The following is a 17,129-nucleotide window of genomic DNA, read 5'->3' on the forward strand; positions in this document are numbered from 1 at the left end:
GACCAAACACATATATTGTCTTGAAATTAAAATGTAGTCTCTTTGGAAGGCAAGTTAAATAATCATAACATTTCCTCCTACCCTTTCATCCTCATATCTCAAATATTCACACAGAATTTTAGATCAGGAAAAACAAACAAACAAACAAACAAAGGATAGGAAAGGAAAAAAGCCACATAAATGTTTAATGCTAAATAATCTTTAATAGAACATCTTTTTTCACACCAGAGCTGAAATACGTGAGGTTATGCAGTAATACTGCAATCAGGTTAGAAATTATAGTACAAAATTTTATCTTTCTTATGTTTATAAGTACAAAACCAAATGGAGTCTTATGTTCCTAGAAATATTTTAAGTAGTTTTAATGGAGTAGTTGGACTGGCAATTATATTATCTTATTTTATGTCCTTCATGGACGTTGCGTAGTTATTTAGTAAATACATTTGTTTTAAATTTTAAAAATCGAACCTACTCTCTCTGCTAAAACTTTGAAACCTTTTCTTTATATGCTAAAGAATGGATGTTAGGAATGGACTTTACCACCAAAAAGTGGACATGGAAAAGAGTTTTTCCCTTATAACCCCGGTTCCTGCAGTGATGCCACTGAATAGAAATAAAATAGAGAAGCCCTCAAGTAAAGTGGAACAGATGAGAGAGCAATCGTGAAATGAAGGCCACCGTCTTGAACAGTTCTGCCCCCTGTTCCCCACCCTGCAGCCCAGGTTGCCCACACCATGCACTCCCAGAGCGCGACTGGCCAGAATGTGCCAAGACCGAGACCGAGACCCTGCAAGCCCTGCTCCCCACGAGGCCTCTGTGGAATCTTGAGAGCCCTGAGTTTTATTTCCCTTTCCCTTGTTCTCAGCCTTTGATTGTTTTCCTGCTCCAGGTTCTTAGAAAATAAACAGCCTACTCATGGGAGGTAAATTAGCTCTTTCTGGAATTCTACCAGTGGCATGAATCCAAATGCCACCTAGCATTCACGGGGTGCTTTATAATCTGCACAGCCTGTTTCTGTACGTGACCTCAGGGGTTGCTCATAGAAGCCAGGTGGGAAACAAGTCTTGCAGGGTGTGAGGTGATTCGAGCCAGGACACTGTTCTGAGGGCTGTTTCCACTTACTGCCCTTCGCCCTCCACCCACTGCTCTTTCCGAGGGTCTCGATCTAGGCACTTCGGCCTTGCTGCTCAGGAGGTCAGCCCTGGCCTTCGGGAGACCCCTTCCTTTGTGCCCTGACTGCGATGGCTGATGAAAGCTGATGTTTCATTCTGTCGCCATTTTTCTTGTCTTTTGCCTCTTTAATTTTTTTTGTTTGTTTTTGGGTGAGTCCTGCCTGTAATCTTAAATCACCATTTAACATTCAAAACAGAAAAAATGCACGAAGTCAGTTTCCAGGATAAGGAAAAGGAGCATCTCACGCGGCTGCAGGACGCAGAGGAGATGAAGGTGTGTACAGCTGCCCCTTCTGCCAGGCCAAGCACGCATTTCGTGCGTTCAGACTGGGTTTTCTTGTTCTAGAAAAGTCTGTCACTGGGAGGGCCCATTGCGGGCTCTGCGGGAGGGCCCATTGCGGGCACGCAGAGCTGTTGTAGTGCGGCCTGGTCTAGGCACGGGATGACCACAGACTAGGTGTCCATAGCCAAAGTTATCGATACCTTTGTCTCCCTTGTTCTGGAGTAAGAGGGAGAGGGCAGTACCCCCAGTCACTGTGAGCCCCACTGTCCAGGTCAACTTCTAAAGACACAGATTCCCTCTCCTCCTTGATAGGAAGAAAACTTCTCCCTTTGGCTTTTGTAAAGAAACACTCCGAATTTGAGTTTCTATCCTAAACAAACTGATTGGTTTTTTTTGAGGGGGGTACCGGGGATCGAACTCGGGTCCCTGCACTTGCAAGGCAGATGGCGGAACCACTGAGCTAAATCCCTGGCCCAAACTGATTGTTATTGATCACATTTTAATTAGGAAAGCAAAACATAGGAAAAATGATGGAGAAATAGGACTTTTACATGAGTAAGATGAGATGTGATAGAATTCTGAATAGTTGAGCAAACTTAGTAGCCTCATGGAGCAAAAGCCCATAGTTGGAGCGTAGCCCTGCTCCAGCCAATAGAATCCTGTCCGGCCTCACCTGGATGAACAACACTCCCGTTTTCAGGGTTCTTTGGTGGGCAGGTCTCCTGTGAAAATCGTCACATGGGTGCATTGTGTAGGCCAGGGTTGGGAACCTCAGCTTTACAGGGGAGAGAGCAGCTCAGTCACACTGGTTATGTAGTTTGTCTGAAACCACTCGGGTAGTAAGAGGCTGTACTTACTGACCTGACTAGATAGGCCGGGTACCTCAGGCAAGTTGTAGGAGGTCAGAGAAAACTTTGTCAGTGGACTGATTTACTTCTAGGGCTCAGTTGACTTCTGTACAGATCTTTAGGCTTTGCTGTCCCAGTAAAGCAAGGCCAGGTGCTGAGAGCACAGGAGCCAGAAATCTCCTTAGTTTTGGGCCCTGACAGCTGAGGGTGGTAGATCTGGATCCAGGGCTTGTCATGGTGTGGGCCGAGTGCCAATGAGTGTATGACACATTTCTCCTGGCCTGGCTTGCAGAAGGCACTGGAGCAGCAGATGGAGAGCCACCGGGAAGCTCACCAGAAGCAGCTGTCCAGGCTTCGAGATGAAATTGAGGACAAGCAGAAAATCATTGACGAGATCCGGGAGTGAGTGGGCTGGGGGCTTGTAGGGCATGGGGGTGGCCATGGCTCAGTCCTCTTGGGCCAGCCTGGGGGGATTTGGCCTTTGGCCAAGGGGCTGGGTCCCCGCTCCCTGTGGCTTCTGTGCTGTGCTCTGGTGCCACCTTGGGCTGGGTTTGCTGCCCTGAGATCTGTTCTCCCATCTGGAGTCCAGCCTTCTAGGGCTCTGGGGAGGCAGGTGGCAGGCGAGCCTCGCTGCCCCTCTTTGTCTCACCCCAGCCTGGGACAGGTCACATTTTTGGCAAGTCTGCTGGGCAGACACCTGCCCAGGAGATGAAGAGGCTGTATGCAAGTATGAAAAAAGCAATTGGTTCTGACCTAGGGGTTCTGATAGGTTAGTACATTCCGGAGAAGACAGGCAGCACTTGCCACACCTCAGCACAGCATGCACCTGCTCCCTGCACTGTGCAGCCACCCGGTCATGTGCGGAGGTGCTGTGGTCCACAGCACCTCCATCAGGACGGGTCACTGCAGGTCAGTTCTAGGGACTTTGCCCTCGTGGCTGTGCCCCTGTCTTGTCAAAGCTGCAGGGGAGCCCCTGCTCCATGATGCCCCCTTCTCCTCCATCTTTCCACACAAAGGTGCCTGTGGGTCCCCTGCTGGGGCTTCCTAATGACCTTGCACAGTGGATTCCCTTGGAAGTCTCTCCACCCTTTTGTTGTTTGAATAATGTTTTTGAATGGCTCACATGAAAGGCATAGGATTACAAAGAAAACAATGCTAATGAAATATTATTCTACCCCGTCCACCAACACCCCTTCCCACTACACCAGGGCTCCCCTCCCTCCTGCTTTCTGTAGATGAATAGACGGGTTTCCCTTTCAGAAGCAAGATTGCATTATTTTACTTAAGGTCAGATTGTTAAATAGCCATCAGACTGGAGTTAAGAGTTTAATTCTCCAGACTACTGATCCAAATCTCTTCTCGGTGTATGTGAGCTGTTTGCACAGTGCATTTGCATTTTGGAAGAGGAGAATCGTAGCTGAAGCAGAAGTCTCAACGATGGGATGGGCTCTTGCACACAATCTTCCTGAAGGAAAGAACTTAGCATCCTCTCTCCCCTTCTCCTTCTGGGCCTCCCCTGGGTTACCTCTTATGATATGATTCTCTTTTGTTCATTACTTTGATGAATCACCCTTGACCTGGTCAGCTGGGAGAGAGAGGGAAGAGGAAAGGATGGAGGGTGAGAGAAAGCAGGGCCGGTGAGCAAGTTTCTAGATGGGGAGGCTTCCCGGATCGTGTGCCTTTCACATGGACCCCAGGCTTCATTTCGTGCAGTGCAGAAGATGCGCCCTTACTGCTGCTGGGCACGGCCACTCTGTATATAGGTCTTAACTCACACTGAGCTGACGTAAATGTCGACCAACTGCCCCAGCTAGATGGCCAGTTTCGGTTTCCTGTAGAACCCAGCTCTGCTCCTCATAACCCCTCACTCTGAATCCCTCCTCTAGTGTCACAGAGTGGAAATTGTCTCTGTGTCCAACAGGCACTTGACTTGGGAGAGACCTGTAGACCATAGAGGAGCAAGACCAGAGAGGAGCAAGTCGCCATGGACACATAAAGCTACCTGAGGGCAGTTTTGCATCCATGTGGCTCTAGAAGCAGAGTGATTCTAAGGGTCACTTCCTCTGTTTTAAAATATCCGCCCTTTCCCAGGATCATCATTTTCTTCCTGAAGCTCTTACACGCAAGCAGACTATAAATACATCCTCAAAGCCTTTGTTTCATGCCTCCCCAATGCTCCCCAGAAATTAGTTTTCAGTTGGGCAGGAAGAAGCTGTGAGGTTGTTCTCTGATCCCTTAAAATCCTCGAGAATTGCTGCCTTTATTGCACAGAACTAATGGGGTTGGAACAGAACCACAATTTTAACTGGATGACTCAGAATTTCAGACTGATTTGGAATATATTGCTTTTCCTCTCAATTTTAGTTTGAATCAGAAACTGCAACTGGAACAGGAGAAGCTCAGTTCTGATTATAACAAGCTGAAAATAGAGGACCAAGAGAGAGAAATGAAACTGGAAAAGCTCTTGTGAGTGCACTTTAAATATCTCTTGCTCTCTCCCATCCCCAGGAGGTCATAAACACTCTACTTTCCTGATTCTGAGACCCAGATATTCCAGTTAGATTGAGCTAATTTAAAAACAGACCGTGGCTATTTGTGTGTCTGTTGGCTTGTTTTGCTGATTTAGCTGTCGATGCAGATAGTAGCTGCCTAGTTCTCATTCCCCTTTGGAGGTTGATGATTCCATCTTGTGTTTCAGATTGCTCAATGATAAAAGGGAACAAGCCAGAGAGGACCTTAAGGGGCTGGAGGAGACAGTGGTGAGTCCAGATGTTCCCTACTCAGTTCAGACGTAAAGACCTGACATTTGTGATCCTTTGAACTGTTCATGCTATGATTTTATCTGTGTATATCTTGCTTGTGCATCACCTTGGACCTAAAACATCCCGTGGAACAGTGAGATTAGGAGAATCTATTCCCTAGTTCATGACAAAATCAATCAGTCTTTAGAGCTGTAACCCCAGAGCAGCCCTCAAGTAATAATTAAACCAAATCTTAATCCGTGCCTGCAATTTTATGGCCTCTGAACCTTGTGACACTGTCCCTCAGCTTTCAGCAGTTACTCATTGAGCACCTATTAAGGGCTGGCCCTGCAGGTGCTCAAATGCACCAACAAACCATGTAGATAAGATCCCTGCCCTCATGGAGCTTGCCTTTGGCTGGGAGAGACACAGTAAACAACTATACAGCAGCCCATCCCTTATCCACTGTTTCCCTTTATGAAGTTTCAGTTGCCTGGAGTCAACTGCAACCTGAAAATGTTACAATAAGGTAATGAGGAATTCAAATATTTTGAGAGACCACGTTTCCATAACTTTTATTGTGGTATCTTATTACAATTTTTTTGAGACAAGGTCCCATTTTATAGTTCAGGTTGGCTTTGAACTTAGCAATCCACCTACCTGGGCCTTCCAAGTTGCTGGGATATCAGGCATGCACCACCATGCCCGGCTACAATTGTTCTGTTTCATTTTCAGTTGTTGTTAATCCTTTATTATGTCTAATTTATACATTAAGATTTATCATAGCTATGTAGATGTAGGAAAAAAATAGTACATATAAGGTTTGATGCTCTCCACGATTTCAGGCATCTCCTGGGAATCTTGGAATGTACCCCATATAGTTAGGTGGGGGCTACTATGCTTTGTTAGATGACCGTAGAGGTAGTAGTTGGAGGAGACCCCATGAAAAGGTGACATTTGAGTTAGGGACTTGTCGAGGGGAAGAAGTGAGTCATGGGTATGTTTTGGGAAGAGCATTCCAGACAGAGGCAATATCTTGTGCCCAGGCCCTTAGGTGGGCCTGTGCCTGGTACACTGGAGGCCAGCAGAAGGGTCATCATGGTTGCAACTGAAGGAAGAAGGGGTGGAAGACAGGCAAAGAGGAAAAGGCTATAGTGGTACAGCCAGCAAGGGTCTTGAAACCTGTGGGGCTTTGGACAGAAGAGTGGCAGAGACCCTGTGTACCTTGGGGGGGCTCACTGTTGGACATTCCCTTGGTTTTATTTATTCTGCATTTTTCCTTCCCCCTCTGGCCAGCTTTGTTTCACTGCTCTGTGGTCTGATTGCCTGGCCCTGAGGGTCCCCCAGAGTCCTTCTCAATGAGCCCCAAGCACAGCACTAAGCCTGGGTTTGAAGACAGCCACTCTGCCATTGGCTCAATTTAGTGAAGATGTGTTGATACCTGCACGTGAGAAACCTTAGACACAGCCCTCCATTTTGACCCCATTCACAGCTGTGTGCATCTGAGTGGGTCTGAGCCAGCCTCTGACATCCTGGGGACTTCAGCAGGAGGAGGAGGATTGCTCATATCTTGCTGCTGCAGTCTGGCTCCTGGGCTTGTGTTCATTGCTCCTCAGAGCCTGGGAGAGGAACAAGTGTGCAGCATCAGGACAGAAGGAAGATGCTGGTGCTGAATGAAGTGTGAAGTCTGTGGAGAAGGTGGTTTTAGGGGGACCTGAAATGAGGCCACAAAGTTCTTCGTCTACATCTTTATAGATTATGAAGTTATAGAAATTCAAGGAAATATTGAGCATTGAAATTTTACTACATTTCCTCCAGCCCAAGATGAATAGTATTTCAGGGTATTTCTTCCCTTACCGCATGAGTCCCAGGTGCCCTGGCACCCCACCATCATGCACTGCACAGTCGTTCACTTTCTTACCCCGCGTCGTCTTCACACCCACGACTCCCTCATGTACTTGTGCACAAATGTGCCCACGTGCCCCATTCCCACACTTGGCACATAGTCCTACACCATCACCCACACACGTAGTGCGTCCGTTCGGACTCACACGGATGTATGTTCACGGGCTCGCTGGGGACTGCACATTCTCACACATGCACATTCTTGCTCATGAACACAAATCACTCATGCGCTTGTTCTCACATTTACACTCCTCCTCACTCATACTTTTACTCACACCCATTTGCACACTCACGTGTATACTCGGCACAGGTGCTCCCGGTACACCAGCTCCTCGACACTTTCACAGCCACGGTCACACATGCACTCTTGTTTATTCACATCGGTCACTCTCATAGTCTTCCTGTCACATTCACCCTCACACACACCCACACTCACACCCAGGCTCGTTCACACACTCACAGAGTCGTATGCTTTGTGCCTGAAATTTAGAGTTAAGTCAGTTGCTTGTTTTGTGGTGTTGATGGATAATGAATCTTCTGTACTAGCCTCTCTGTCTCTGTCTGCCTGTTTCTTCTACCTTGTGCTCACTCACAATTCCACACTCATCTAGATGTGTTTGCACAAGCTTGATCTCATAGGCTGCCCCCACTCAGAATGCATCCGTCCTGCCAGTGAGTATGGACCATTGACATGGTGGCCCCTCATCCTGTCTCTCCCCATGTGCCGCTCACACGTGCACGCCTGTGAGGCCACGGTGGAATCCTGCAGCACATGCTGTCTGAGGCTCAACTGCCTTCTCTGGGCCACAGACTCCTTCCAAGCCGTGCATATGGTGGGGAGACAGGCTCGCCCACCCTGGCTGTCCCTTCCTGCCCTTCCAGGCGAGAAGCCTGGCTGCCTCTTTGCACATTGGCACGGAGGGGGTGTAAAGCCTGCTGACCTGGGGTGTTGAAGTCTGGGTTGTCCACAGCGCAGCACCATGCTGGGAAGGGCCCATGGGCATTGAGTTTTCTGTGGGCCACACAGGCACCTTGCTTCAACAGGACACTGGGCTCAGGGCTGGACCCAGCCTCTTCCTGTGCTGATCACCTCTGAGATCCAACCCTCCCTGTCCACTGTGAGCCTTGAGCTTTCACATGGAGGGCAGTGGCCTGTGATAGGAAGAGATTTGAGAGGAGTCAGAGAGTGGAGAAGTGATAATGAATGTGATAGAGGAGAGGCCTTGTTGGAGGAAGCCAAATGGTCCTATGCATAAATGTGCATAAATAAAAGCTATTTTAAATGCTCTTTATCTGCCTTCCCAAGCTATTTATTGTTGAGTCTACTTCAGAACAAAACAAAAAAATGTCCAAACTTAGGATTGTATGTTATTTAGTTCTTATATCCCATGGAAGTGCTTTGGGCTATAAAGTATCATTTCCTCATTTCCCTTTGGCGTGGTAGCGCTTGTTATGGAAAAAATATTAACTGATTACAGTTCAATCAGTAATAAAATCACTGCAGTGGAGGGAGAGCGTGCAGGTCGTTGCAGGCATTAGGGTCCTGGGGACCAAGCTCCCTCTGACAGGGGCACGGACAGCCAGGATGCGTGACTGTGAGCACCGAGTATTCCCTGTACCTGTGCTAGAAGGTGGCTCAGCCCTGGACAGGTACTGTGTTCACATTATTCATAACAATGGATCTGTTGGCTTCCTGCAGAAAGTAATTTACCTCAGTCAAGGATGCAATTGACTTCAGGTGCTTCTTATTTCAACATGAAATTGAACCCAGCAATAGGACCTTAAATTAACAGAGAAACCTTATTCCAAGAACCTTAGTGTTTTCATAACTTTGTGGCCTGTTTTTTCCTTTTCATTGTGAGCCTGTGTGAACTGCAGCCCTTTACATTCTGTGGTAGGACAGGTGAATTCAAAGTAAAACATTTGTACTGTGGGCTGGGGATGTAGCTTAGTGGTTCCGGCGCCTGCCTTGCAAGCGCAAGGACCCGAGTTCGATCCCCAGTACCAAAAAAAAAAAACCAAAAAAAATTTATACTGAAGCGTTTATCTCCTCCTCCCTTATAATTGGGCAATATTTTGCAAGGAGCAAACACCTTTATCCCTTGGTTTTGAGGTGCTGGGAATGAAACACAGGTCCTCTGCACGCTAAGTGAGCGCTCCAACCCTTAGGTACAACCCCCACTCCTAACACATCTCCTGTAGTAAAAACACAAGAGATCTGAACAGGAGAAAATAAGATCACCAGGTTCAGGTTCTTGTCTCAGCAATCTAATTCCTAAGCTTTCATTTGTAGAAATAATCCAAAGTAAAGGAATTAAAAAAAAAAGAATTAAGATGTGCCATTACATTGCCAACTCCCTATGATGAATGTAGTCATTTTATTAGTATTGCAAACATGTACTAATAATTTCTTAAATGAAAGAAAAGCATGCCCCTAAAAAGTTGATTACAGTGAAAGTTACAACAAAAAAGAAAACGACGATAAAACCTAGTGGAGAAATCATATGAAATACAATCATTGATAAAATATTAATGTTTATTGAGCACTTACTATGTGCCAGAAACTGTTCTAAGAGTTGTGTAAGGATTATCTAATTTAATCTTGATACCAGTGATGAGACAACCACTGTGTTCATCCTCATGTTACAAATAAGAAAGCGGAACACAGAAGGTTCAGGTAATTTACCCCTGTCACCCCGGAGGCGAGTCTGAGAACTGCCCCATCCATGAGAGCTCCAGTTACAGACAGCAAAGGGCGAAGAAACTTGGAAAATGTTAGCCAGTTAGAGGGAGGGACTTTTAATTTACGTTTGTTGCATTATACATAATGTTTTCGTGATTAAAAATTTTTAAAAAGGAATCCATTGTGATGCAGAATGGCCTACTAGGAATTTGGGGGAGAAGACTTGAATTTTTGTGCTTAAGAAAAAAAAAAAATTCCACTGAGAGTAGAGTAGAGGCACAGCTTCGCACTAAACGTGTAGCTCATTGTCCGTCCGGCCTCTGCACCGCGAGGTGCTTCTGGCTATGACCTGAGCCTTGAGCCGACCCGTGGTGTGGGAAGAAAGTCACATAAGGCACAGTGGCCCCACAGTATCAACAGTGGCCGGAAAAAAGCAAGTTGGAGAAGTCTAGGGTGAATGATTTGGAAAAACATAAATTCAGTGTACCCCTCACTAAAGTGGTGTTTTCAACAATCTTCTCTTCCAGTCCAGAGAGCTGCAGACTCTTCATAACCTCCGTAAACTCTTTGTCCAGGACCTGACCACCCGAGTGAAAAAAGTGAGTTCTATTTTATCTGAGTGGTTCTGAGAAGAAAAGATAGCTGGGAAGAGTTGAAATATCACTTGCTTAAATTGGGGCTGGTTATGCTTAAAAATTAATTACTTCTTGCCAGAGAATGTTATTAAAAGAATGTGCTGGAGGCAAAAATTACTTAGGAACATTTTCTCATCTGATTTTTCTTTCTGAGTGAAAGAAAGTTATAATGCTTTCCCTGGCCCTCATTTCAAATGAACATCCATTTATCTGGTCCCTGCTATGTGAAAGCACTATGCCCGGTTCAGGAAAATCCAGAGCAGTCTGGTCACCGGATAGCGTTGCCCAAAGCCTGGCAACAGCAGATGGCCAGAGGCTCCCTCTGTGTTTGTGGGGGCTGTGTTGGGGTGGAGGTCAGTTTGGGAGGTGCGGTAGCATCATCGGTATCTTACTGGCTTTGCCCAGCAGTCTTGTCCTCTGGGCCTTCACATTTCTGTTTTGCCATGTGGAGCAAGGCTCAGATGTTAGATGACCTCTACCCCACATCGCACCATCGGCAAGAACCAGAGATGAGTTTGGAATCCAGGTCTGTGGGCTTCATGCTGCACACAGTGATCTTGGGGAAGCTCCATGCTGGGGGTGTCTGCATAGGCAGAAGGGAGGACCAAGAGGTGAAAGCAGTCAGAGGCTACTCTTACAAAATGTTTTAAAGTGGTAGACAAGGAGCAGTGGGTCACGGCAGAGAAGTGACAGAACTGAAGGTATAGGAAGGTGCGTGTGTGTAGTGTTACCTGTGTGAGCATGCGTGAATGTGTGAATGTGTGAAGGAGCAAAGGGAGACGCTACATAGATTAAGAAGAAGCGGAAGTCGATGGAGTTAGGTCTGAGAATAGAATTAATAGTGTGGATGGTTATATTAGGCTGGGTAAGGAGAAGGGAACTATTTTCCTAAGAGGAGGAGTGGAGAGTTAGGCTGGAGCCTGTGGAAAGAGGTCACATTTGATGACTTGGATCCTCATTAATGAGGAGGCTTGGTCCTTGATGGAGAGTTTAAGAAGACTAGAGAAGATTCAGGAAGCCATGGAGGGCATTAAGTAGTCTTGAGTAAATGGCTTGCTGAGCAGTGAGTGAGTGTCCAGCTGAGGGACAGGAAGTGGGCTCAGCATGGTGCCTGGCAGCATTGCTTGAATCTTAAAAGTGCAAGTCAAGACAGAAGGCAGAGAGTGATGGGAGATTTCAAGGCCATGATCAGGTGGGTAGATAATGACTACTGAACACATGCGCCCAGGTTCAGACAGGTGGGAGGGTGAGGCCAGCACAGCGATGGATATTCTAGAGAGAGGGAGGACACCTGACTGGAGCTTATGACAAGGACTGAAAGGACTCAGTCGTAGGGAGGAGGCAGAAGCCGTGACCGACCATGTGGAGCCTGTGGTCGGAGGAAGGGTTAAGAGATTGAGATCAGACTCCATCCTGACATCGTTATATAAGCTCACTAGGAACAAGCAAGCTGTTAGGCCAGTGGTTTTCAGCATGGTCCTCTGGCCAGAAGCATCAGTGTCACCACGACAGATCTACCGAATCTGAGCCTGGAAGTGGTGCCCAGCAATCTGAACTTTAACAACCCTTCCTTCGGGGATTCTGGTGCAGCTTCAGGTTTGAGAACCTGTGTTTAGGTCGTAAAGCTGTTGCCTTTCAGAAAAAGGATGCTGATGTCTAATATAATCATGGGAAGCAAATGTATTTCACCAATTTTGAATTCTGGGATGTGTTTGCACATGTATTTCTGTATTTATCTGGGCCACTTAGCTTGCCAGGAGTTCAGTGTTTTTGCCAGTTCCAAGATCTGATAAAGATCTCAAGGGTTTACACAGCACCTGGATGTGACGATGTTGAGATTGACTCATTGAGGAGTGGCCCGGAATTGGAAGCTGAAGGGACAAGCAGAGGCCACTGGAACTTACAGTGACACCATAGTCACTTGGTTAAAGCTTGATGACTTGTTATCTTGTCCTGATAGTTGAAACCAAATTTGGGTGTTGGGTTTAAGTTTCACACTGGTTCTTAATAAGTTTTGGAATTCTTTCTTTTGAAAAGAAAAAATCTCTACCTGCTTGCAAAGAAGAGGCATCTTTCACTAAAGAGAAATTACCTGCAGCTTTCAAAAGCAGAGTTGATGATTTTTTTTTTACCCTTTTGCCCTCTAAAAAATAGCTCCTTTGCACGACACTTTTGGTGCTAAGGAAATTCATTGGGAAGTCCACTGAATCGAATTGTGTGGAACTTCTTTTTATTTTCACTCTCATACTTCCCTGAAAGGAGGGGATGGGGATTTTACATAAAAGGTTTGAAATGCATCGTGTGTCCTGTCCCTGGGTGGGCCATGGGCAGTGTGCCTCCTTATTCACTGGTTGCACGGTGTTGGCACAGAGTGTGGAGCTGGACAGTGATGATGGAGGGGGCAGTGCCGCCCAGAAGCAGAAGATTTCCTTCCTGGAGAACAACCTGGAGCAGCTCACCAAGGTGCACAAGCAGGTAGGAGAGTTCTGCTGCCTCCCTCTGCTTCCCTGCTCTCCCGGAGTGTAGCCCTGTCGGGTGGCTGCATTGTGGAGAGGGTGATCTGATGGTGCTGGTAAAAAGATTGTATGTAATCAGAGAGCTCTGGAAGGGCCTTTCATTCTTTTAGTCTTGGGCAAAATTCAGTCCCAGTTCCTGGGGAGGCTGAGGTGGAGGATCACTTGTCCTCAGTGATTTCCCTTATATGTAAAAGACTTGGTTTGATGGAAGCCAGATCTAGAAAACTGATGGAGTAGAAGCTCTCTAGAGTTTGGAAAGTGGGATATCCGGAGTCCTGTCTTTTCATGCTGGCTTCACATTATCCTTGGGCTCCAGCTGACCTATCCTTGATATCCCCTATCCTGCCTCCAAGGCAACTTTGTGAACCTAAAGGCCTGGGAGAACTCTGAGTGGACCCCTGACCTGGATCACATCCCTGATTCTTCCAGCTGAGGAAATGGACTGCTTCACTTCCATGGTGGGAAGGCAGACCCTGGCACCAGTACCCCCTGTGCCCTGTAGCCTACTTCCTGGAGATATGGGTGCACTCTTGGATCCTTGCCATGCCCTGGCATTTGCCTGAGTGAAAGATGACTGTGTCCACACACACGATTCAGGCAGGTTGTTTATCTCTGGTCCCCTCTGCCCAGTGATGGCCTGTCTGTGACTGTTTTCCTGCTGTGGGATGTGAATGTGAAGGAAGTGGTCTCAATGCCTGCACCACAGGGCCAAGGGGATGTTGTTTCTCTCTGACTCGGGTCTTTTCAGCAGTGCTAGTGATGGAATTTCCCCCAAGGGAGGTGACAGGTCACTGTATTTGAAGTCATTCAAACAAATTGTTGATGAGAAATGTAGAAGCAGGAACTGCCAGGCAACTTGAAATCTGGCTCTGCAATTCATTGTTTTATTCATGAACTCAATGAATATTTATTAAAAACTGACTGTCTTTGACTCAGTGGAGCTGATGCTGAGGTAAACCAAGCAGATCAGAGCAGTAACACCTCGCTTTGATTAAGTGCTTTCTGATTTTCAAAACTTTCTTTACTCCACCTGTTCCATCCAAGGCCTTGTTCAGTCTTTGTTTCATGGAAGGGAAACCCAAGACTTCCTGGGGTCAAATGACTTTCTCTAAGTCAAATGGCAGGAAATAACAGGGCTGGCACCTGAGCCACTTGTTACTCCGGGCTAGCGTGTTGCTTCTTGATTGTGGTTCTTAGGTAGCAAGAAACAAGCAGTAACTTCCACTTTCCTATTAGCCTCTGAATCTGTTGCAAAGCTGGGTCCAAAGGCAGTGCTAGTGTAGATAGTGATTCTGTAGGAAAATGTGCCTGTAGAAAGCTCTAGAACACAAGGCATTCACCAAGTGCTTTAAAATTTTTCCCTTGTTTAAAAATTAGCATGCCTGTGATACATAATAAATATATATGAAGTCTTGGTCCTTTTTTTTCACCAAGTGCTTTTGAACTGACTTTAAATCTCAGCTTTAAACTAGGTGTGGTGGCACCAGCCCGGAATCCCAGCATTCTGGGAGGCTGAGGCAGGAGGATCACAAGTTTGAGTCTACTCTGGGCAGTTTGGAGACTTAGTGAGACCTTATAAAAAATAAATTTAAAAATAGACTGGGGATATAGCTCAGTGTAAAAGCCCTGGATACAATTACCAGTATCACAAAAGCAAAACTCAAATATCTCATGCTAGTAGCCTAGTAGTAAAAATTTTCACACTACCCCCCACCTTCCCCAACAAACAAACACAAAAAGTAAATCCTGCCCCAAATCGAAAGTTTCCTGGAAATCGACTTGTTTTGTTTTGCCTTTTTGGAGACACGGTCTCACTATGTAGTCCAGGCTGTGCCGGAGCCTCAGCCTCCAGCCATTGTCCTGCTTCAACCTCCTGAGCAGGGGGCTTACAGGTGTGTATCAGGATTCCCGGCTGAAAATGGCTTTTAATTCTGTCTTCCCTCCTGCGCCCAAACTCCTTGTGTGCCCTGAATTAGGAGTTTAGCGAGCTAGAGTCCCCAGGGCATGGGATTTTTGTCTTCCTTTACGGCTCTTGGAGGGTGTGGGCCTATGGATTGTCAAAGACGACCCAGTGGAGGCATGATTCAGCTGCTGAGGTGTCTCGTCCAGTGGGTGAGCACAAAGCCGCCTGGTGACTGGCCGTCTTCCTACCCTGCCACAGCTGGTGCGGGACAATGCAGACCTGCGCTGTGAGCTGCCCAAGTTGGAGAAGCGGTTGCGAGCCACAGCTGAGCGGGTGAAGGCACTGGAGAGCGCGCTGAAGGAGGCCAAGGAGAACGCCATGCGCGACCGCAAGCGTTACCAGCAGGAGGTGGATCGCATCAAGGAGGCCGTGAGAGCCAAGAACATGGCCCGGAGGGCGCATTCAGCCCAGATCGGTGGGTGTGCTCACAGTCGCTCCTGAGGGTCAAGCGTTGCTGGGAGCCTCAGCCTGACCGCGTTGATCTGAAAGGCTGTAATGGGTCTTGAGGATTTTGGCCCCAGCACTTCTTGTCAGCACTGGGAGGGCGAGCCTGTCAGGCGCCTGCTGCTGTGCTAGAGTTCTCCAGAGTTGCGAACTGGAGACCCCATCCTTCGCCCAGGCAGGTCTAGGGCAGTAAACACAGGTACACACTTGGAAATACTGAAATATATGAGTTTCTCAGCCCGGTGGTCCAGCCAGAACCATAAAGGATCTGTATATGTAGCCGGAAACCTCAGAGAAAGCGGCTTCCAGGTGCAGCTTTAGAAATGACTTGGAGGGCTGGGGATTTAGCTCAGTGGTTCTGGCACCTGCCTCGCAAGCACAAAGACCCGAATTCAATCCCCAGTACCAGAAAAAAGAAATGACTTGGAGCCAGGCTGGCGTTGGTGATCAGAGTGTGGTTAGAAGCTGCCAGGGTTCTGTATGGATCTAGACATTCTGCCCATATAGAAGATGAGGGTGCAGCTAAAGTCACACTTGCCAGGTTAGAGCTGTATGAACAAAGGGGATGTAGGGATAATCTGTAAATAGTTTTAAAATTGAAACATGTCTAATAACATGTCAGATTGTTTCTCATCAGATATTGCTGTGCAGATGTTTTACAAATCAGCAACTTCAAGTTTCTAGTTTTAAAGTCCCTTACTTATTCATTGCATTTATTGGATTTCATATCCTTTGAAAAATCTGCTGAAAACTGTGGCTCCTCTCCCCAGAAAAACATATTGCCTTTAGAATTCTGCATCTTATTTCAGGGACTACACAGATCCGTATTGGGGAAACGATGGCTGTACCTCATTGTAAAAAGGAAAGTCCTTTGTTTCCAATTTTATTTTCTTATTTGAAGATATGCTGATTGATACATAAATTCTCTCTATCCTATAATACCTGGATATCCTGGAGTCACTGGCTCTACTGCTAGGAGGGAAACCCCCCTTTTCAGAAAAGTCTGGTGGTGGATGTGGTTGCCATGTTGATAAGCATTGTGGCTGTGGTTGTCACCCATGAGCCGTAGATATCTGGGTGGCTGTTTCAGCTTTTTGTGAATATTTGTCTTCTCTCCTTTGTCTTGGATACAGCCAAGCCTATTCGCCCAGGACACTACCCAGCCTCATCTCCAACAGCGGTCCATTCCATCCGAGGGGGAGGAGGTGGCTCTTCAAACTCTGCTCACTACCAGAAATAAATACAGAGTGAGTCCCTGGTGTCTGGGGTGGTTTCTCTTTGAGCAGGCTTGGGGCATATTTGGAGAGAGAGCCTTAACTGCCTTCCCTGAGCTCCACCTTGGCCATCTCAGCCACATGCATATGACATTTAATAGTGAGAAGTTCACTGTACTTCAGGACAGGCCCTAGGTGCAGGTGAGCAGAGAGACCTGGGCCTAGCCTCATCTCAATTTAGAGCCCTGGGATTTTCTAGCGGAGCCACCTGGGGCCCACAGCAGCCTGGGCCAGGAACGGCCTAATTGCCTCCAGGAACTGGGGAGGTGTAGTGAATGACTCATGGGAGCTTCCTTTTGTCTGTGGGACTCCCAACTGCATGTTTATCCAAGCCACATGGAAGGGGTAGATGGTTTTAAATCTCAGATAATAGCCACTTTTTTATAATTATTATTGGACCACAACAAGTGGGGCTTTAAGATGCTGGTCTGTAAGCCTCTCTCCTACAACCCACGTGGTTAGCGTCGCTCTAAAGAAAAAAAGGTAGCTGGGGATTTAGCTCAGTGGCACTGCCACCTGCTTCACAAGTGCAAGGTCCTGAGTTTGATCCCCAGTACCAAAAAAGAGGAAAAAAAAGGAAAGACGGTATATGCTTTAGAGAAGAGGAAAAGAGGAGAGCTAAGCCTGCGCTTTATTAAAAAACAGAGAAAAGTGGTTCCTGGTTG

The 17,129-nt window shown here is 46.9% G+C and overlaps 1 protein-coding gene across 1 annotated transcript in view; it reads left to right on the forward strand.

Annotated features, from left to right (window-relative positions):
- The window catches only part of Kif5c (kinesin family member 5C), a 148,275-nt gene that overhangs the window by 116,076 nt on the left and 15,070 nt on the right, over positions 1–17,129 (forward strand). Inside the window, exons 18-25 of the mRNA XM_010620975.1 lie at positions 1,370–1,446; positions 2,596–2,705; positions 4,668–4,769; positions 5,002–5,062; positions 10,160–10,231; positions 12,638–12,742; positions 14,945–15,161; positions 16,324–16,437. Of these exons, the coding sequence (XP_010619277.1) occupies positions 1,370–1,446; positions 2,596–2,705; positions 4,668–4,769; positions 5,002–5,062; positions 10,160–10,231; positions 12,638–12,742; positions 14,945–15,161; positions 16,324–16,430 (851 nt within the window). The 3' untranslated portion in view covers positions 16,431–16,437. The remainder of the gene's footprint in view (positions 1–1,369; positions 1,447–2,595; positions 2,706–4,667; positions 4,770–5,001; positions 5,063–10,159; positions 10,232–12,637; positions 12,743–14,944; positions 15,162–16,323; positions 16,438–17,129) is intronic.

This window comes from Fukomys damarensis, unplaced genomic scaffold (genome assembly GCF_012274545.1).
Source record: "Fukomys damarensis isolate Sample0158 unplaced genomic scaffold, DMR_v1.0_HiC HiC_scaffold_29, whole genome shotgun sequence".
NCBI classification, from domain to species: domain Eukaryota; kingdom Metazoa; phylum Chordata; class Mammalia; order Rodentia; family Bathyergidae; genus Fukomys; species Fukomys damarensis.